At 42.3% G+C, this 19685-nt stretch overlaps 2 protein-coding genes across 4 annotated transcripts in view; both read right to left on the reverse strand.

Moving 5' to 3' along the window:
* The window catches only part of PPP4R3B (protein phosphatase 4 regulatory subunit 3B), a 31527-nt gene extending 22384 nt beyond the window's left edge, over window positions 1-9143 (reverse strand). The window contains exons 1-4 of one of the 2 annotated variants that reach the window (XM_081854634.1): window positions 8701-9143; window positions 6702-6757; window positions 3054-3152; window positions 1574-2197 (exon numbers count right to left, since the gene is read on the reverse strand). In XM_081854634.1, the coding sequence (XP_081710760.1) occupies window positions 1574-2197; window positions 3054-3152; window positions 6702-6757; window positions 8701-8842 (921 nt within the window). In that variant the 5' untranslated portion in view covers window positions 8843-9143. The remainder of the gene's footprint in view (window positions 1-1573; window positions 2198-3053; window positions 3153-6701; window positions 6758-8700) is intronic. The other variant, XM_081854635.1, reaches the window with a different exon arrangement.
* A 6483-nt stretch (window positions 9144-15626) lies between these two features.
* PNPT1 (polyribonucleotide nucleotidyltransferase 1) overlaps window positions 15627-19685 on the reverse strand; it is a 41778-nt gene continuing 37719 nt past the window's right edge. For both annotated transcript variants that reach the window (XM_081854649.1, XM_081854650.1), the window contains exons 26-28: window positions 19263-19341; window positions 18381-18428; window positions 15627-15947 (exon numbers count right to left, since the gene is read on the reverse strand). In XM_081854649.1, the coding sequence (XP_081710775.1) occupies window positions 15792-15947; window positions 18381-18428; window positions 19263-19341 (283 nt within the window). In that variant the 3' untranslated portion in view covers window positions 15627-15791. The remainder of the gene's footprint in view (window positions 15948-18380; window positions 18429-19262; window positions 19342-19685) is intronic.

Here is a 19685-nt window from a genome sequence, read left to right on the forward strand (position 1 = left end):
TAATCATTTAGCAAAGATTTAGTCAACTTCTGTCTTTTCACTGGACTGAAGATGAATTGAACCCAAGCAATTGCCTATGGATGACACACTGCAGGTGGTATGGCAGCCAATAAAACATTGCAACTAACACGTTATTTTAAGAACCACGTCAGATTATTTAAATCTACATTTGTTCTGACCGTATCTTCCAAAAGTCTGTGAACTACCATATGCTGCCACTTAAGGGCTTAAGAGCAAAATGACAAGGTTTACAGCCTCCGAAGAGCTGGAATTCACTCGTTTTCATTTGGCTCCCACAATCTGACATATAAAAACTGCAAACTAAGATTATGTAGGAAGACAAAGTTCTATATTCTTAAATGCTGGCATGTGAAATGTTTTCTTAAATACATTATTTGTACTACAAAATTAGGAGTACCTAAAAATGAACTCGGAGCTCTCAAACAATAGTTCTGGCAGCTACGGGGTTAAACAGAGGATTTGTCAGACATTCCCCGTTTGTCAGACCATTTAACTCTATTTTTAAGCTATTATGCAAAAAGTTTTCCTAAATCTAGGAGACTTATAACAGCAAATTCTAAATAAGATTATGCCAACAACAAAAAATGTTAACTAGAAGGAGGATTGCTTTTTTATTCATGGGGAAGAGACTACAGAACAGATCAATGGGAAAGCCCATTATTTTCATGCAGCAGGTCCTGGGCTCAGTCCTTAGTATCTTCAATTAAGGTAGGTGGTGATACAAATATCTCTATGTGAAATGCTGGAGTTTCTTCCAATCACAATAGACAACACTGTGCTAGGTGGACATAAGACAGCTTCCTACGTCCCCTATAGTCAAACCCTTGGTTTAGCTCTTTTTAAAAAGTTTCTTGGGATGAACAAGGTTATGCTCAGGAGATTCTTAATTTGTTTCCTGCGTATTTTAAAAATATTTTCTGTTAGAGGATTCACAGAAACAAAAAACATTAATCATAAGCCAGCCAAGAGAAATTATCGAGTTTGTTTTCGATTTAGCTTCAGAACCTTACGATTGTTGCATAATTTTATAGAGAGCTAAAACATTTACAGAATTAAAAAGCTGTGCCTTTTTCATGCAGCCTGTATAAAACTTTAATCAAATAATGTTACAATTCGAATATTACAGTTTGTAAGTGTAAGAAGGCTAATGATAGCATTTGTGAGAGTTGCTATTTATACTGCATTTCGTTTTTAATACAACACACAACACAGCTGCTTATAAGCAGGAAAAAACTGTTAACCATCTGCCACGAATAAGGCCACTGCTGAAAGGCACCTACCTCTCACATAACAGAATGAGCTGAACGTAATGTATCTGCTTTAGAAGGAATGCACTGTGCTTATGAAGAAGACTGTGAAATACACAACTGAGACATTACAGCAAAGAACAAAGCTAGCCAAGGGGGGTGAGGAGGAAGCACCAGAACTACTAAATTAGGTTTAAAAGCATGTACCACAAACAGCACTGGATTAAAGGCATGCTACGGTTAACCTCACATTTGTATGTCAAATCTCCAAAATGCAAGCCTTCCAAACGTCTAGTTTCACTTACCTGCAGCATACTGACAATCTCGACTTTGTTAAAGAAAATGAAAGATGTGAGAGTAGAAAGAAAATTTTCTTCAAAAACTGATGGTGTTGGCAAGATGATGTCCTGGATGTACTGTACCCTATAAGTCTGATGAATCTTTTGCCTAAGTTCAGAGTCTGTTATGGGTATGACCTCTTTAAACTTTGCTGTTTTGGTCAAGAATTCTCTGTGCCTTTTTGGCTGAGCTAATGCAGGGTCATACTCAAGGCATCCCACAACATCCATAATGCACTCGTCTGAAAACATCACCTCAAAAAGAGTTGCTTTATTGAGGAACAAAATTCCTCGGATAATTTCATACAAATGATGTAAGCCTTCAGTATTTTCTAGGTTTTCACAAAGCTGGAAAAGCTGCAATAATTTTTTAATGTAGCCTTCATTTTCCAAAGCCAAAGCTAGTTTTTCTCTACGGATGGGCGATGAGAGAACTGAGGTAACTAGGTCTGCAATCTCTTCGAGTTTGTTAAGTTCACAAGTAGGGAGATCAATCAAATGACTTGTTTCTGGCATTTCCTCAAAGCGCTCTTCTTCAGATTCATCAATGAGATCCTGTGTGACTTCCACTGAAGGGTCCTTACCTTGAACCTAAAAATGGAAACATGAACAATTGCTGACTCATTCTGAAACATACTGGTGACTGTCGGAGGCAGAGAAGAGGAAATAAATAATTTGGTCAAATCACATAACATTAATAGGCTTCTGCAAACTGACCAGGAATGAAATGTGGCTCTTGGGCTGTGCAAACTCAGGCTCTGTTCCTGCGGCAGATGCTGATAGTGCGAAAAGGGGAAAGAACTTTCTTGTGGCCCACCAGAGCTGTGCATATGAGCAACTGTTCTGAACATGACTCATTGGCAAAGGTTCAACAGTTCTATTCACATCCCAACCCAGTAGATGTCATACAGGAGAGTCACATGCAGTCTATGGTGGCTGTAATTCCAGGCACAGGAGTACTCTGCTAGGAGACAAGGCAGCCCAAGTAGTTGGTTTAAAGCTCAGTCCTAGGAATTGGTTGAAACTTACACATTATAGTCCTATACAGATTCATATAAAGCATTTTACACAACATGTAGACACACAGCAGCATGTTTTCAGTTACATGTTATTTCACACACATGTACATGTCTTGGAGCTTAGAATTACTGTTTCTCCGAAGCATGAACTTGTAGCACTGCAGGCACATTTGCTGCCATGTAAAATGCCAAGGAAGCCTAAAATATTACTATAAAAAGGGGCAATTGAAAAACACCCATGAAAGGAGCAAGCAGGTGAAACTGTAAAATAAGCCTGTGCCCTGATGCCATGAAGTTCTAACACTGTACTATGAAATTCTATGACTGTGTTACATGTAAGCAATAATAACATAACATGTTCAAAGTGGGAGTTGTAAATAATATGATTGGAATAAAAATGTGGTAAGTTTTAAAAAGATTAACCTTACCTGGCAAATTTTCTCCCAGATTTCATCACAGCCAGCTTTTTCTTGAAAACTTAGGGCTAAATCATAATTCTCTGCTTCTGACCAAACAATCAAAGTATCCTATTTCAAAACGAAAGACTATACTGATTATTTGATTCCATACAAGTACAACAGTGGCATACAATTAGGTTGATATATCCAACAAAACAACTTGGTGAAACAGGATACTGGGGTTTTTTATTTAAAAAATGCTACCTTTTTAGAACTGCTCTTCATATGCCCTTTCACAATTTCCCATCCCAGCTTTTAATTAGAAATATTAACCCTCCAGTTTAAAGAAACAGTAATATTTACAACTGATCATATATTATACAGACATTATTTTTACAATATAATTTACCATATAAATCACCAGTGATCTACAGTGAATGCAGTTGAATGCTCTTTGGTTACGCGTGTCTGCATAAAAGGCCAAGAGGCTAGCTATGTATTTAAGAACATCTATGATTCAATCCCTAGCATCACCAGATACAGCTGAGACACTCCCTGCCTGAAACCCCGGAAAGCCACTGCCAATCATTGTAGACAATACCAAGCCAGACAGACCAATGGCCTGACTCAGTATAAGGCAGCTTCCCATGTTCCTATCAAAGGCATGCACAGAACCTAATAAAATTCACCCAGGAAGTATAATGATTTATCTTAATTGTCACAATAATATATTCTTATTCTTTTAGAAAGAGAACAGCAAGAGGTAGGGAACTGCAATGTCCTGAAATTGGGGCGGGGGGGGGGATTCTCTGACATTATGAGTATTCGTGATGATCCTGATAGAATTTTGCATTTCTTTGTTTATAGAAAATTATATTATACTGTGAAGCCTTCAGCATTAAGACATGACACACAACACTAGCAATGAATATCTAGTTGATCAGAGAAAATGGGAAGTCACCTCACCTCTCTTGATTTTGCTCTCTCAGAGATACAAGTTCTCAAGCAGGCAGAGACCATTGTTTATCATGTTCATGAGGATACAACAGGAGTTGAAAAGCTTGCATGATATACCACTTAACTAATTCCTGAGACACAACTCTTATTTTCAACACATACAGCTGATGTATTTAGGATCAGAAAGCCATACTGTAAAGGGACAGAATCTTAAAACCACCCTCTCACTGAAGCAGCATTAATTCAAAGTCATAAAAAGATAGATTTCTATTTTTACGGAGAGATTTGCAAGTTAATTATTATCTTGTCATCTTTTGTTCACAGGATCAGGATAGGTCAGGAAAGCTATGAAGAAAACCCCCTTTCCTAAAAAACATTTTAAAATTAGTGGAAAATGTTAAACTGGAGGTAGGCTTGTTTAACCTGGAGGTAGGCTATATGAATTGTGTATTGCTTTGTAATGATTTGTTGGGTCTCTGGACCGTAATAGATTGTTGTTGTCGTTTAATTTTTATAACTTTTAAAGTGTACAAAAGTACGCCTAGCATACATTAAAAGACTGCTATTAAACAACCTTAAAGAAACAAGTACCAACTTTGAACCACATTTTTGAGAATGAAGTCTGCCCACTTGTACAAATAAAAATCATTTGTGCAACGGGACTTCTTGTTTTAATTCTCTCCTCCAGCCCCCTAGAGGCCCCCAAAATCTGTTGTGGAGGGTCCCTCAACCAATGTAATTTAATCAAAACAAAAGACAAATGAAACTTAGTTAACAATATTGTGGCTTTTATTATTTCAGGCATTTTTGAAATGCAAACCCACAGCCAATATTAAAGTAATTTCTGTTAATGCTTGAACTGGCAACCCAGCTATGCTTCTATGAAGACGTTTATATAATCATCTATGATGATGCATCAAATCTCATATTTGGGATTTTGGACCCTTTCCCAAAATACATAGAACAACAAAATACCACCAATATTTCCCAAATGCTTCTTTTGGTGGGGTGGGTATTAAATTTGCTTCCTGGCTCTTGCATCAGACCTGTTTCTACTAGTTAAAAATCTTCGGAGGCAACTTGGATACAACACTAATATTGCAACTGCATTGCATAAAACAGCTTCATATATGCTGGCATTAGAGCTAGGACAGAGTAAAAAAGGAGAGGCTCTTTACTAGAGTAAAAATAAACTATATGTTTACTACTAAATTCTTCTTGTTCTTGGAACTAAAATGTACGCAAGAGTTTCTATATATACGTAGAATGATTGAAAAGGATAACAAGTGGCTGCAACCTGTGTATTTTTGAATTTGTGTTCAAGCCTTGCTAAACCTATTTATAGACAAGATTTACTTATTTCAGCCCTGAGCCTTCATTCTATTCCATGCAAAACGGTTCCTGTGCCAGCAGAGTTCTAATGAAGTCAAGTGAAATTTTCCAAAGGGACAGAAGTCAGGTCACCTTCTGTGGATCCAACTATAAATCTGAAACCTACAATTGTCTTCAGTGACACAAGCCTCACTGCTGGGCGTATAAAATTTTTCCTACACAGTTCCTTTCCAAAATCCTCATATTTCATATCTCAACACTGAGTGCTGAACCTCTTGTAGCTTCCTGAAGATCCAAAGAAAGTGTTACATTTTCTGAAATTCTGCACCAGCCAGTTTGAACCTTTCCCCTAACCTTATTTATTGAGGGACAGATCCAGCCATGGTAGCAGTGCCCTAAATGAGATTTGGAACATCTGCCTATCATGTCAGGCCACATTCTCAAAAATATTTATCACTCATATTCCTTGTGACATTCTTACAGACGAGTCATTGTGAAAGGGTTTTTTTGTTTTAACATCATACTAATTCAAAATACACTTTTTATCCATGTTCTCTAGAAAGTTACTGATGGAATAAGGCTCTTACTCACCATGTGTAGGTTACTCTGTAAACCAAAGGGAAGTCTACTATGGGATTTTACACACACACACACACACACTCTCTCTATATATATATACACACATACATAGTAAATAATATTATTAATAATAATAATAATAATAATAGAATTAGGAATCAGTTTTATGGCTGAGTTCAGACAATATTTCTTGGCGTCATGAAACATGGGCTGTGAAGCTGGGGACAAGTATCAAAACTGAGCACTTTGCCTTCATCTCATGTGATGGCTTCAATGCTTCATTCTTGCTTTGCATTAAACTTGAAGTTCCTAATACATCTCAGTTGGAAAACTCTTGTGTAAAGTCAGGTAGCTAACCAAAATAATAAGACAGGATGCAATCATAGTTTTATGAAGATGGGGAAGATTATCCAAAACTGTTCTATGGCTGTAACTTTAATCAGTAAGCCTTTGCAAGGAATTAAACTCAAAAGAGTAAACGTATCTGGGATATGCCCTCTTGCCCCCCAAATTAGTATAATAAACTTAATTTGCAATATGGGGGAAATGGGGGTTGGGTCAGGGTCTCTCGGGCCGAACGCCACGGCCATTTCAATAATCTTATAACAGACTAAGTACTCCTTAATCATTCCAACACTAGAATGGTCAAAGAAACATGTAATCTAGCTATTAAAGTCCCGTCCCCCCAGGTTCCTTCCTTTCTGTCATAGAATGCACTAGCAATTAAGTAGTGTGCCAACTCTGTGCAAACAAGAGATTTCTGTACAATGGCAACACGGTAGATACTTATAGGAAAAAGCTAGTACATGCCTGCTGTTTTTGATATGCAGTGTTTGGATTTATCTTCGATTCCAACAAAAGTGAACCTGAAAAAAGAAGAATTACAGTTAGGAACCTATGTGAAGTAAAATGAGTTTTATAGAAATCAGTAATCTATGTTTCAGAGCACCACCCTCCAGTCTAACAGTTTCATACAAGCAATGATGAAAGACAGCAGAGATAAACACAAAATCAAAATACACATCTGCAAGTCCATTCTAATACCTTGAGAGGCAACTAAAAGCAAATACAACTACACCATATAATTTTTCTTACTCATGAAATAATGTATTCTTATCTTCTTGAGGTGGCTGACATATATTCTGTTCAATCTTACTCGACTAGGAGTGATCGCCAAAGAAGAAGAAGATATTCTGTTGCGGTATATTCATAACACTAAACTCTTTAACCCTAAACTTTGTATTATGTGTGTGTCTAAGCAGTCACGTATCGTGGCAACCGCTCGAGTAATCTTTTCCAGCCCTCACAAGGTTTATTTAGCACATTAACACCTGTTCGTTAGCAACGTTGCCAATACATTTTCTAAAAACAGCTTTCCTGATCTTTAAAGAAAAAGAACCTATTACAACAAGAGTTTAAATCTTTGCAACAAATATATTGCAACAAGGAAACTTTTTTAAAAGAGGCCTTCACACCAAAACATACATACATACATACATATATATATATATATATATATATATATATATCTCAATGGGAGGCTTATAAAGATTCCATCCTAAGGGGCAATGTTAAGGTAGTGCTTTGGATACTTATAACCCAGTTCTCAATACACTTTGAAATAAACATGTCGAATTCATAGCTACTAACTAGTAACTGAGCTATTCTAAAAGTTGAAGTATTAGCACACAAAAAACCTTTTGAAACTATGTTCCATATTATTTAGGCATCTGTCAGAGTAATGGGCCCGGTAGCCTTAAAAGAGGCAGGAATCGAGAGAAAAAAGAGGGGTCTCCTTCCCCATCGTAGGCACTAGTTTCACCTAAGGAAGTGTTTAGGTTTTTCCCCCTGTAAAACTGTCAGATGAACAAGGACCTGAAGAAGACTGTTCAACGTAATAAATTTCGTTATCAAGTATGAAGTGCCTTTGAATGGGTCATCTCATTGGGATAAGCTTTTGAGCCAAGCTTTCTAGAACTGCAAGGAATTTCACATCTGGACAGGAAGATGGAAGTGGAAAGACTAGTGGTATTTGGAAGAGTAACTCTGATACCACTGCAGGCCTGTAAACAGCCATGGCCTGGTCATCTACTAGTAAGAATCACCCGAACGAAGGTGACTAAGTAGGGAAGCTGCCTCACCTCCCCCCCCCCCTTAACCTTTCAGCCCCTTTCTTCTTATGACAGAAAACAACTAATGTTTAACCTATGGGGGGGGGATGGGATTACTAATGACTTCTTCAACCTTATGGGGAGGGTACTAAAGAGAGGGGGGAGAGAAAAGAAGAGAACTGTGATCTGTAAAGGAGGGCAGGCTGCAAGAGACAAGAACTGAGGGAAGAGAGTGGCTAGAATCACAGATCTGTGGAGTTGGCAAAGGGACCCCAAGGGTCATCTAGCCCAACCCGCCTGCAATTATTGCAACTATTGATATTGTTGCAGGCAGGTAATCAGCAACGCCTGTCAGCCTTTATTCCCCCCCCCCTTAATATTTTGTGGGGTGGGGAAGAGAGAACAAAAACACGAATAACTTGCTCCCGAGACTTCAAGTGAGAGGGAAGGAGGATTGTGTTGTGAGAGACAAGAGGTGCTCCGTCCGAAGCACCCTTTCAGGGAGCCATCTGCCCCCTAAGCTATCAGCCTTAGGACGAAGTGGGGGGGGGGAGCTCCTCAGGGTCCCGATGGGAAACCAGGAGGGGGGGCCCTCTCGGGGCCTGAGGACCAGCTCGCCGCCTCCCCCCTCCTGCCGCTCTCCATTGTCCCAGGCAGCCCAGCCTCCGCCTCGCCCCATTATCCCTGCCCCTCCTCACCGTCCGACTCGGCCCGCACCAGCAGCGACATCCCCTTGAGCCGCTCCACGTAGGTGGACGAGACGTGCCCGGTGCCCCTGTCGTCCCATTGCCGCTCTTCGTTGAGCGTGTAGACCTTCACCCGCCGCCGGGTGTCCGACATGGTGCGCGGCCCGGCCCGGCCGGACTGTGAGGGGCTGAGGAAGGGGCGGCAGAGGGAAGGGAGGGGAAGGAGAAGAGGGCGCCGCCGCTCAGGAGCCCTTTAACTCGCCGCTTCTCATGGCGCCCGGGCCTGCCGCCTCTGCCTCCGCCTCCGAGTCCCCCCCCCCCCCTCAGCGTCACCAGGCGAGCAGCAGCAGCAGCAGCAGCGACTACCACCGCGGCGCGGCCGCCATCTTGTAATCCGACTCCTGTCCCGTCCCTGCCTTTCTCTTCCTCTCAGAGCCGGGGAGGGAGGGGGGAGGAGCGGGGCGGAAGGCCTGCACGGGCTCCACTAGCAGGGGCTACGGCGGCCGAGAAGCGAAGGAAAGCGAACGCGAGCGGGCGCACGCCTTCGAGCTCGCGTAGTTTGGAAGGGAAGGGCTGAGGAGGAGGAGGAGGAGGAGGAGTTGATGTGATGGGGAGGGGAGGAGGTTGCGCCTGCGCGGTTGCGCCTGCTCCTGCTGAGCGCGGGAAGGCGGCGTTCCTTCGCCTCTCTCGACCTCTCTGGCAGTTGACGGCACATAGACTCGTGGAAAAAAAACGTGCAGAGAGACGCATGTGGCGAGAGTCTGAGGCCCGCGCAGATTAAAAAAAAACAAAAACACGTCCACAGCCCTTCCCAGGAATTTAAATTAAATTTAAATTAAATTTAATTATAATTAAATAAGTAACACATGCACCAGTATTTGAATACAGGAACAAACAATCTGAAGAAGTGTGCATGCACAGGAAAGCTTATACCCAGAACAAACTTAGTTGGTCTCTATGGCGCTACTGGACAATTTTTAATTTTTTTAATTTCTACTGTGTCAGACTAACAAGGCTACCTACCTGAAACAATCAGTTAAGGTTCCCCACACACAACCACCATTCCAACTATGTCCAGGTGTTTCTTATCTTGTGTTTTTATGAGCCACCCTGAGATGTGCGGACGAAGGGTGGCATACAAATTTAACAAAGATAAATAATAACAAAATAATACATTGATTTCATAGCTGCTGGTTTGAAAAGCAGTCATGCCACAGGTTCATGCATGTTCTTTGTTGCAAATGAGACGAAAGTGGGCTGCGTTTTCTAAAAGCTTTGAAGGTTTTTGCGCCTTCCTTCTTTTTTGTACCTTTTTCGTACCATTTCCCCATTTAAATGTTATTTGAAATGTATTAAAGAAGGGATGCAGGCATGGGCGGGTATCGCCTCCGAGGTGAAAGCACTTCCCTCAGTTATCACGGATATATGAATATCATTTATTTTTGTAGCCAAAGCCGATAACAACAGCAAATACATTAAACAATAAAATACACCACAAGGTAAAAAATAATAATTTTAAATCAAAACCAGGCATTCTGTCAGATGAGTTTGCTCCCCTGAATAATTTAACTTTAAACCCCACAAACTTTTCTCCTTAAAATTGCTGCTCCAAAGGCCAAAACAGGCCACTTTTTCCAGAGGTGTGGGGGACGCTGTCCCCTAATAAAAAGTTAAATCAGATGCTCAATCAATCTATCAACTGGAATGTTTAAATCTTTGAACGCGGCTGCTGTTAAATCTTCCTAAATTGCGTAAACCAGTAAGTAGTGCGAAAGGCTTCAGGTCTATTGCCTCCACATGGGCAAACACTCACTTCATGTGCCGTTTTCTCAAAGCTCAAGATTATAAAAAAAAACCTCCTTAAACTCAACAACGTTGCAAAAGAGAGTAGCTGGCTTTTCAACTATATCAATTGAACATGCCCAAGTACCAGCGCTTTTGACCTGAAGGAACTGGTGACAAAATTTGCAAAGGAAAAGGCACACAAAGCGAGACTTAAATTTTAACATCACAATTCGCAAGGTTGTGCGCCAAAACATTTTATTTTGCATTTGAGGAAGGTAATCAAGGGTTGCTGCATTACTACTTATTGCAATTTAAGTTAAATTCAGCGGTTTCAAGTTTTTCGCTTTTCGTTTTCCTACAAGACACCCGCTTTTGAAATTCGAAGTTAGCGGTCAGGTTTGGGGGTTGTAAGTCGCTAGCCTTGCCTAGGGCACTAGCCCTAGTTCCAGAGAACTATGGTATAGTGGGGACACACATACAACAACATCAACATCAACAACTACGACATAGTGCGTAGACTGGAACTGCAAAGCCATAAAGGTGTTTATCCACTTGACATTTGTGGTGCTGGTTACATAGTGAGGGTGAGGAGTTTGCATGGGGAGTTGGACATACCAAGGGGCTCCAGTATTGGGGGGGGGGTGTGGCAGGAAAAGGGTCTGGCTAATACGGTGTAGTGGTTAGAGCATGGCCTTTGATGGGTGGGTCACAGCCTGATCCAAGATGGGCTGCAACAGGAGCACTACCACCATGCAAACGTACGATAAATGATGGGGAAGTAGATTCCCCAAATGCATGTTTGGGTTAAAACTGGGTCTGAAAAGATTGAAGATCCTTGGGTTAGAGTGTCAGGCTACAACCTGGGAGTCCAAGGGTTCAAATCCTCCCCCCTCCACTCAGCCATGAAGCTCACGATACCTCTGTTCTGATACAACATTCACAAAAACACGAACAATCTCTTTAAAATAACAAACATCTGGCTGTTGTCAATATCTATTGTGTCCCTGTGAGGACATGAGTTCTAGTTATTCAGGCTTTACATGGCTGGCACCTACAAACTCCAGCCCCCTGGCAGTGGCTAATACCTGCCCTGGGACCTCTTTTTTATTTTTATTTTTTGGATGAATTAAACATTTGGAAAAGACATTATCTAACTGTACAATCCATCACCTTGTAACACTTATGGAACCTTCCTTTTCTCGCTTTTATTTATAAAGCTATTCTGATCTGCTGTATACAGTTGTGTTTTATGATATGCTAAGCAGTATAATCGATTAGGATACTATTTTTGAATCCATGCTAGTTGCTTATTTCCCTTTAAAACTGGGTCTAAACCCTGGGCTGAAAATGAAGCTCAATAAATGATAATCTGTGTAAGAACTGCTGAGCTCCTGTGTGCCTTTTCCAAAGAGTATATAAGCTGAAGACTCTCCAATATGTTTTGCACACCAAGCAGTGGCCTAGTTTGCTTCTGTGATTGGAGCAGTCTTGACCGTAACAGAACACTTATTCCCCCCAAAAAACTCTAAGTTAAAATTACTGAGTTGGCTAGAGACTCAGAGTTATAACAATATTTCCAAATCAATTGAGAATAATTTCACAAAAGTCAGTCCCACTTTCTCTCATTGAAACTACAATTACTACTGAACTTCAAACAAAACATTAAGAGTTGTGGGAACTCTAACCCAGTCCTCACAATATCTATTTTACAAAAGCCTAAAACTGTGAAGTTACAGACCACTAAGAACACTGTAGATAAGAAAACACTACTTGGATAGCAGTATTGGAGTTCTTTTCCTTTTCCCCTGGAACGATAAATGCACAAAATGATGTCACCTTCATTAAAGGATAGTCCATAACTCTTCATACTATGCCGGGTGTTAGACTAATTATATACTAAACAATTCAGAAGTTAATTCCACCTCAGCACCTTTATTGTTCCCCAAGGTGCTTACAACTAAGTTCCAGGACGAAGGACGTGTCTCAATGGTTAAAACTGGAGCAGCTAATGGTTATGCAGAGACCAACAAACCAGTCACTGTTGTTTAGACTCGGGGCTTGTTGTGACACATATTTGCATATCTACTTATGCAAATAAAATGTGAGATCACCTTAACCTTAGGCTTCAAGAACAAGCTGCAACAGGGAGAGTTGTCCTACAACACTTATGAAAGACACACTCATTGAGGCAAGCCTCTGGCTGCTGAGAATACCCTCTGCATGACCTTGCCAGCTAAACGTAATGCACAGACGCAACAACCAAGAGGTGCTTCTCAGGGCAGTCAAGGGTTTATAGCGCTAGGGAATCATAGTCTTGATGGCACAATAAACTCGTACAGGCTGCACTCCGAGTAAGTCCCACAGAACACAGTGGGATTTACTTCCTAGTGTACACACAAACACAGAGGGGGGGGGATAACAGCCTTGATCAAAAAGCAGAGAAGCAATATTCCATCCATATTTGTTTTATTCATCATTAAACATATTTTTAGTCCCTTCTCTATCGCAAGAGCTCAGGTTTGGTCACAATACCATTACAAATCTCATCAGGAGGCCCGTTCCATGTGACGCAGGAATGGCACCATTTAGTTTGATGGCACCTACTCTTTGGGACACCCTCCCATCACACACCTTTGCTCTGGGCCCCACTGCTGCTGCTTGCAGGCTTCCCCATGGCTCCTGAGTACAGGATTTGATGAGGCTTTGGTCTGATCAAGCCAGGCTCTTCTTAACAGTCAACACTGGGCTGTTGAAGAGGCTAAACAGACTTCTCTGGCAGCAGCAAACAAAAGATGCTTCACAGTGATTCCCTCTAGAATTTGTTCTTAGTCTGTGCCTGGATGTATTTGATAGGAAAAACGTCTACCTTTGGTCCCCACTCTGCATTCAGCTCTCACTTGTGGCTCCTAGAAGCAGTCAGCATGTGACAGAGGCCACACCCTGGGAATGGCTTTGACTAGCCGGCTAAACCAGGGGAGAGTAGTTGATGTGTCTCAAAACCTCAGTGAGATAGGGGCTCACCTAGACAGCATCTTAAAAAGCAGAGACATCACCTTGCCAACAAAGGTCTGTATAGTTAAAGCCATGGTTTTCCCAGTATTGATCAAACCTCTTCATTCTGAAGGAAATCAGCCCTGAGTGCTCACTGGAGGCTCCAATACTTTGGCCACCTCATGAGAAGAGAAGACTCCCTGGAAAAGACCCTGATGTTGGGAAAGATGGAGGGCACAAGGAGAAGGGGACGACAGAGGACGAGATGGTTGGACAGTGTTCTCAAAGCTACCAGCATGAGTTTGACCAAACTGCGGGAGGCAGTGGAAGACAGGATTGCCTGGCGTGCTCTGGTCCATGGGGTCACGAAGAGTCGGACATGACTAAACGACTAAACAACAACAGCAGCATGTGAAGACATGCTCTTGTGGATTGAGTGGATGAGACCAAGAGTGGGTCCAGTGGTCAAGAAGGCAGTTTCCGCACGCTTGCCGTAGTGGGGAGTGAGGGGCAGATGGGGCTCATCAACCTGGGAAGGCAGCCCACCTAGGAGAAGGAAAACTCAGATCCTAAACCTCCGCTGCCTTGCAGGATATCCTCAGGAGAAAAAAAGGCTGAGGACCAAACCCTACACAAATCCGGAGTGGAGATCTGAAACAGTTGGAAGGCGCCTTGTACACCTCCTTCCAGCAGCTCCTGCAGCCAAGCTGGTGCCAAATTGATTGCTCTCCTTTCCTTTGGACTATTATCCATGAGGCTGAGAGGGGGTCTTGTCATCTGGGCAGCCTTGTGCCCCAGGGAGGTCACAGCACTGCTGTTAATGCAATAGCTTTATTTCACCCCCCAGAGGCACACTCCATTGTCTCTCAAGACAGACGGATGCCAACAGCTGCACTCTCAGTATGGTTTTAACACTGGAGAGCACCCAATATTCCTTCTAGCTGTTGGTTCATTTTGACATTTAGGTTATCGCTTCTACTGGGAAGTGCAGCTCCCAATATGCAACAATAATTTCAAAGTACAACACACTTGGGAGCTTAGCATTTTATGAAAAGAGCATGGTAAATCCATACATATTGCAAGGTTTCTTTCTGGTTAAAGAAGTTTTGTTTTGCTCATCCTATGTTGTTCTTCACACTTACATCTCCTCCCAGGAAGGTAGACTGTCACATTTAACAATGTGCATCCCTGTACATACAATTAGTGTGTCTTTTTTATTCTGAGGCCAAGAGGAGAAGGATGTTCTGCCTACTTTTCCCCTTGTGCTATTGTACACAACGGCAGGCTCACTATTTCTAATATAATACCACAAGAGATTTGCAGCAATGCTTCCAGAGCTTCAATAAATGTATCAGATTTGCATTTTAAGCATCCATTTCAGTTTTCCTCTTGTTTTTCCTGAACAGACGTTGGCAGCCCACAGGCCACCCTCTCTCCACTAGTCTTTACACATCCCAAAGGTTGTTCCTGCCTAACCACCTGTATCTTTCAACTGGTAGCTTGAGGACCTGATTCCAGTGTGAAATATATGAATGTTACACATTCAGCATGACCAAAAGACAAAAAAGCCACACTGTCTTTGATGAGCTCTCCTGAAAATGTCTTTTAAAAAATGTTCATAATGGGATCAGCCTGCCATTTTTCAAAGTCGCACTAAATTTGCCAGACTGCTCTTGTTCAGTTATAAATACGCATTTGTTAAAATGTTCGCCTGCAAAGTTGTTTTACGCAGTTTGCTCCATTTTATAGCAGTCAGTCCCATCGTCACTAGTTTCTAATGGGAAAGATGCACATAAAATTGTACTGAAAGGGTTTCAAAGCAAAGCCTACCGCAGAGTTAAATAGATCACAGAGGTCATTTTCTGTTATGCAAGAGAATGAGCTGTTTGGATTTTTTAAAGACATTCTTGCAAGCCGAACAATATACAGTACAGAAGACAGCTGAGTGTGTGCACATACATATGTATCTTCAACACACCTCTTGAGCAACAAAAGGTGTTAAGTAATAGGCAGTTTTCTTTTCTTATTGTCTGGAAACAGTCCAGCTACTTGGAAGTGTTGTTTCAAGTTTTACATAATTTATAGAGGTGTTGCTATGGGCATGTTTTTCAAAAGGAAAAAAGTCTACGAGGGGAAAAGAAAAAGAATCAAACGACAGAAAATGAACTGATATCCACTGATCTTTATACAAAATTTAAAATATTTCTCTGTGTGGTATACAAACCTGCATGATAAGAACCTGTCATTTCACAACAATTTAGTCTCTTGTCAGAGGGTCACAGCATTGATAAGTCCAGAAAGATTTCTACACTTCTGAATAAAAGTTGCTACGATGTTGAACTAGCAGGCTCTGGAATGGCACCTCCCACGACTATATTGCTCTTGTCACCGAGTGTTTTAACCACTGTTGTAGCTGGAGACTGAAGCACTTTCCTCGAAAGCCTCATTCTGCCGTCAGTAGGGTCACGCCCAAAATATTTCACCTGTTCATGGGGAAGAAATGGGATTGATAGTCTGTAAGGGGATTTGACACTTCAGTATAAAAGTTAAAACACCTTAATTGTTTTTTTTAAACCCTCTTTTTAACTATTTGCTTTTACAATATAGGCAGACAGTATTAATAATAACCCATAAGAGGTACTCAAGTGATTTTTAGAAATGGGACCCTCAATAGTGAAAAAGCTTCCCTTTCTTTTCTACTAATAACATTTGAGGATTCCCTACTACCGCACTAAGCAATTTCAGAAAACAGGGAATAACTTGTGCAGGAAGACTTTTGTGGGTGTACCATCACAAGTGGGTGTACCATCACAAGTGAATAAAGTGAATAAATGGTCCCATTTTTTAAAATTTCTGTTTTGGACCATGGAGAGTGTTGACTTTGGCCTCGTTCACCCTGAGCTTTGAACCACATTACGAACCTTGGTTACAACCTTTGGTTTGTGTGGAAACAGCCTGGGTTCAGACAACACATTAAGCCAAACCATGGCTTGAAGAAAAACAACCAGGAGGAGCTAAGAAGCTAGAATCTCCAATCCAAGAACCTACACCTTTGCCCATTCACACTATGCCACACTTTGGTTTAGCATGATGTCCAAACCGAGCCTTTGCGAAGTACCGTAGATTCCGGTGTATTAGGTGACTGGGCGTATAAGACAACCCCCAACTTTTGCTGCTCAATTTTAGAGTTTCAGAGTTATAGAGTGTGAGCGCTGCCAGGAGCAGAGCGCACACCCCTCCGCTGCCTCTGCCGTCGCAGCAGCAGCAGCCCGAGGCGATGTGTTTGGAGGGCTGGTGAGTAAGTGTCGTGCTCGGAAGGACTTTCGGTGTCCCCTTCTGTGGGAGGGAGGAGGAGCGACAGCAGAAGGGGCGCCTCTGCTCACTGGCTCCCTCTCCTCCTTCCCAACGTGTATAAGGTAAAGGTAAAGGGACCCCTGACCATTAGGTCCAGTTGTGGCCGACTCTGGGGAAGTGAGGTCTGTTGGGAGTGTTAATACTGTGAGTCCTCCATCCTATGCTCAGACTGTAAAAAGGTAAAGGGACGCCTGACCGTTAGGTCCAGTTGTGACCGACTCTGGGGTTGCGGCGCTCATCTCGCTTTATTGGCCGAGGGAGCCAGCGTACAGCTTCCGCGTCATGTGGCCAGCATGACTAAGCCGCTTCTGGCGAACCAGAACAGCGCACAGAAACGCCGTTTACCTCTCTGCCAGAGCGGTACCTATTTATCTACTTGCACTTAGGGGTGCTTTCGAACTGCTAGGTTGGCAGGAGCAGGGACCGAGCAACGGGAGCTCACCCCATCGCAGGGATTCGAACCGCCGACCTTCTGATTGGGAAGTCCTAGGCTTTGTGGTTTAACCCACAGCGCCACCCGCGTCCCTTCCCAACACGTATACCCGGCGTATAAGACGACCTCTGACTTTTGGGGTGATTTTCCAGGGATAAAAAGTTGTCTTGTACATACAGTATGTACATGGACCTGTGGGATTGTATGAGACAAGAATATATACCTATCAACCCCCCTTCTCCCATAGTCCTGCTTTCAAGTGGGGCTTCACCTAACAGGATGTTCCTACATACAAACACACTGTGCACAGACAACAGTTCTAGCTTAGGGGGTTGAACCAGATGATCCTCATGGTGCCCTTCCAACTCTAGAATTCTTTGATTCTCCCCCAACAGACCAGTTTTCTATGTGCGGAGGATCATTTAATAAGAACAAGGCCCTCTCCCAGTTGGAAATGGTGCATCTCAGAAACAGGCCTTCCACTCAGGCAGACCCTGTCCCAAGTGGAAATGCAGAAGGACAGACCTACTGACAAGCCAGAGGGGTATGAAAAATGAAAAGAGAAAACTCGCCGCAGGATTCCCCCCCAATATTGAGTCAGTTTACTAGCCAGCTACTATTTATAGTCACCAGTGACCCACTTCCCTCCTCTGGCAAGCACAGAAGAGTTAGGAGAAAGGAAGGGAGGGGTCTTCTCTAATTTGCACTGATGTATGGAGAACAAGAACATTTGTCCCACTTCTGGGAAGAGATCCCTGCTGTTTTCTCACCTTGTCTGAAGCAGAGTGCGAATGGGAGCTCTGGGGAGGGGAATCTGTGCTTCTGTGCTTTACATGCCAGAGAGCCAGGAGAATTTACCCCTGGCAAGAGGATTGGTGGACACCTGAACAGGCACGCATTCTCATCCCAAACAACCCCACTTTGCCCCCACACGTGCATTATAAGGACAGTATATTTACAGCAGAAATCATATAGCATAGCAGCGATCTATTAAGTACAACCTAATGAAATGCTAGTTGCGCAAAAGGAACCGTTTACGGATGGTGTCCATTGAGTTTACATACACATTAACCTTCTTAGACAATTGAAAAACACCTAGAGGATGTTCATATATTGGTTTAAAGTTTACCTGGATTTCTTGGCCAACTTCTAATCCAAGAGCACTAGGGTGTTTAATCTAGAACAGAGAGTCAATATCATTATTTTTATCCAATTATTTGCCAGAAAATCCTACTCTCCTGGGGCATGAATTATTATTTTTTTACCTTTCCATCTTCCATTTGCTTGATGTTAACATGTACAGTGGTACCTCTGGTTATGTACTTAATTAGTTCTGGAGGTCCGTTCTTAACCTGAAGCACCACTTTAGCTAATGGGGCATCTGGCTGCTGCTGCGCCGCCAGAGAATGATTTTTGTTCTCACCCTGAAGTAAAGTTCTTAACCCGAGGTACTATTTCTGGGATGGCGGAGTCTGTAACCTGAAGCGTCTGTAACCTGAAGCGTCTGTAACCCGAGGTACCACTGTAACTGCAAAATTCTCTAAGTGGCCACCATGGTCAGAACGACCCATTCATGTGACAGTAATAGCACAGATCAATGGGGCCAAACCTTAAAGATAATGGGTGAGATGGAAGATAGCACATGGAGGTGTCCATTCACACAATTGGGCTTCTCCATCATCTCCTCCCCTCTGCAGTCCCCCACGCACTCTAGAGGACCATTTGGAGCAGATTTGGGGCGGGGGGTGGGGGTGGTCTGGGATGGTGGTGGAAAGAAAAGAACTGAAAAGTTCCACTGCATCAGCAGGTGGTCATGGCTAGATATTGGCTGTACACTTACTAGTTAGGTTGCTCCTGCCTCAAATGACTCTTCTCATAAATATGGCCAAAAGGCAGACTTCTTGACCTACTAGCATAGCTTCTTGAGCACCACATCTCCACAGTAATGGCACAGGAAATAGCAAAAGCACCAAAGCACAACTCAGCCACTACTGAAGGAAAAAATAAATACCTTTCTTTGATCCAGCTGAGAGTTGTGAAGTAGAACGGGAGTCATGTTTGGGTACAATTTTACCATCACCCCAATATCTCTGCATTAAAAAAAGATTAGAACTTGCTTTACATCAACAGAATGTGATGGGAGGGCTTGTGTTGCACAATATATCCTTACTTAGATGAAGCTAAGCCTGTTCCACACATTCCTCTATTATTGGCAGGATAAGAGAACCGCCTTATTTTTTGCAGGCTTGTTTTCTTTACTTATTCTCTAACCTTTTCTGAAGTGTACAAAAAAATGCTTTGCAGTCCTTATCTCAATAGTTTTGTGGACATTTTAATCTCCATTCTTATGCAATAAGGCTGGTGAGAACGTGGGTAGGGGGTCAGCATTAAATCACATTTAATAATAATAATAATAATTATTTATACTCCGCAT

The sequence above is a fragment of the Podarcis erhardii genome (assembly GCF_964252035.2).
Source record: "Podarcis erhardii genome assembly, chromosome: 3".
Taxonomy (NCBI): Eukaryota; Metazoa; Chordata; class Lepidosauria; order Squamata; family Lacertidae; genus Podarcis; species Podarcis erhardii.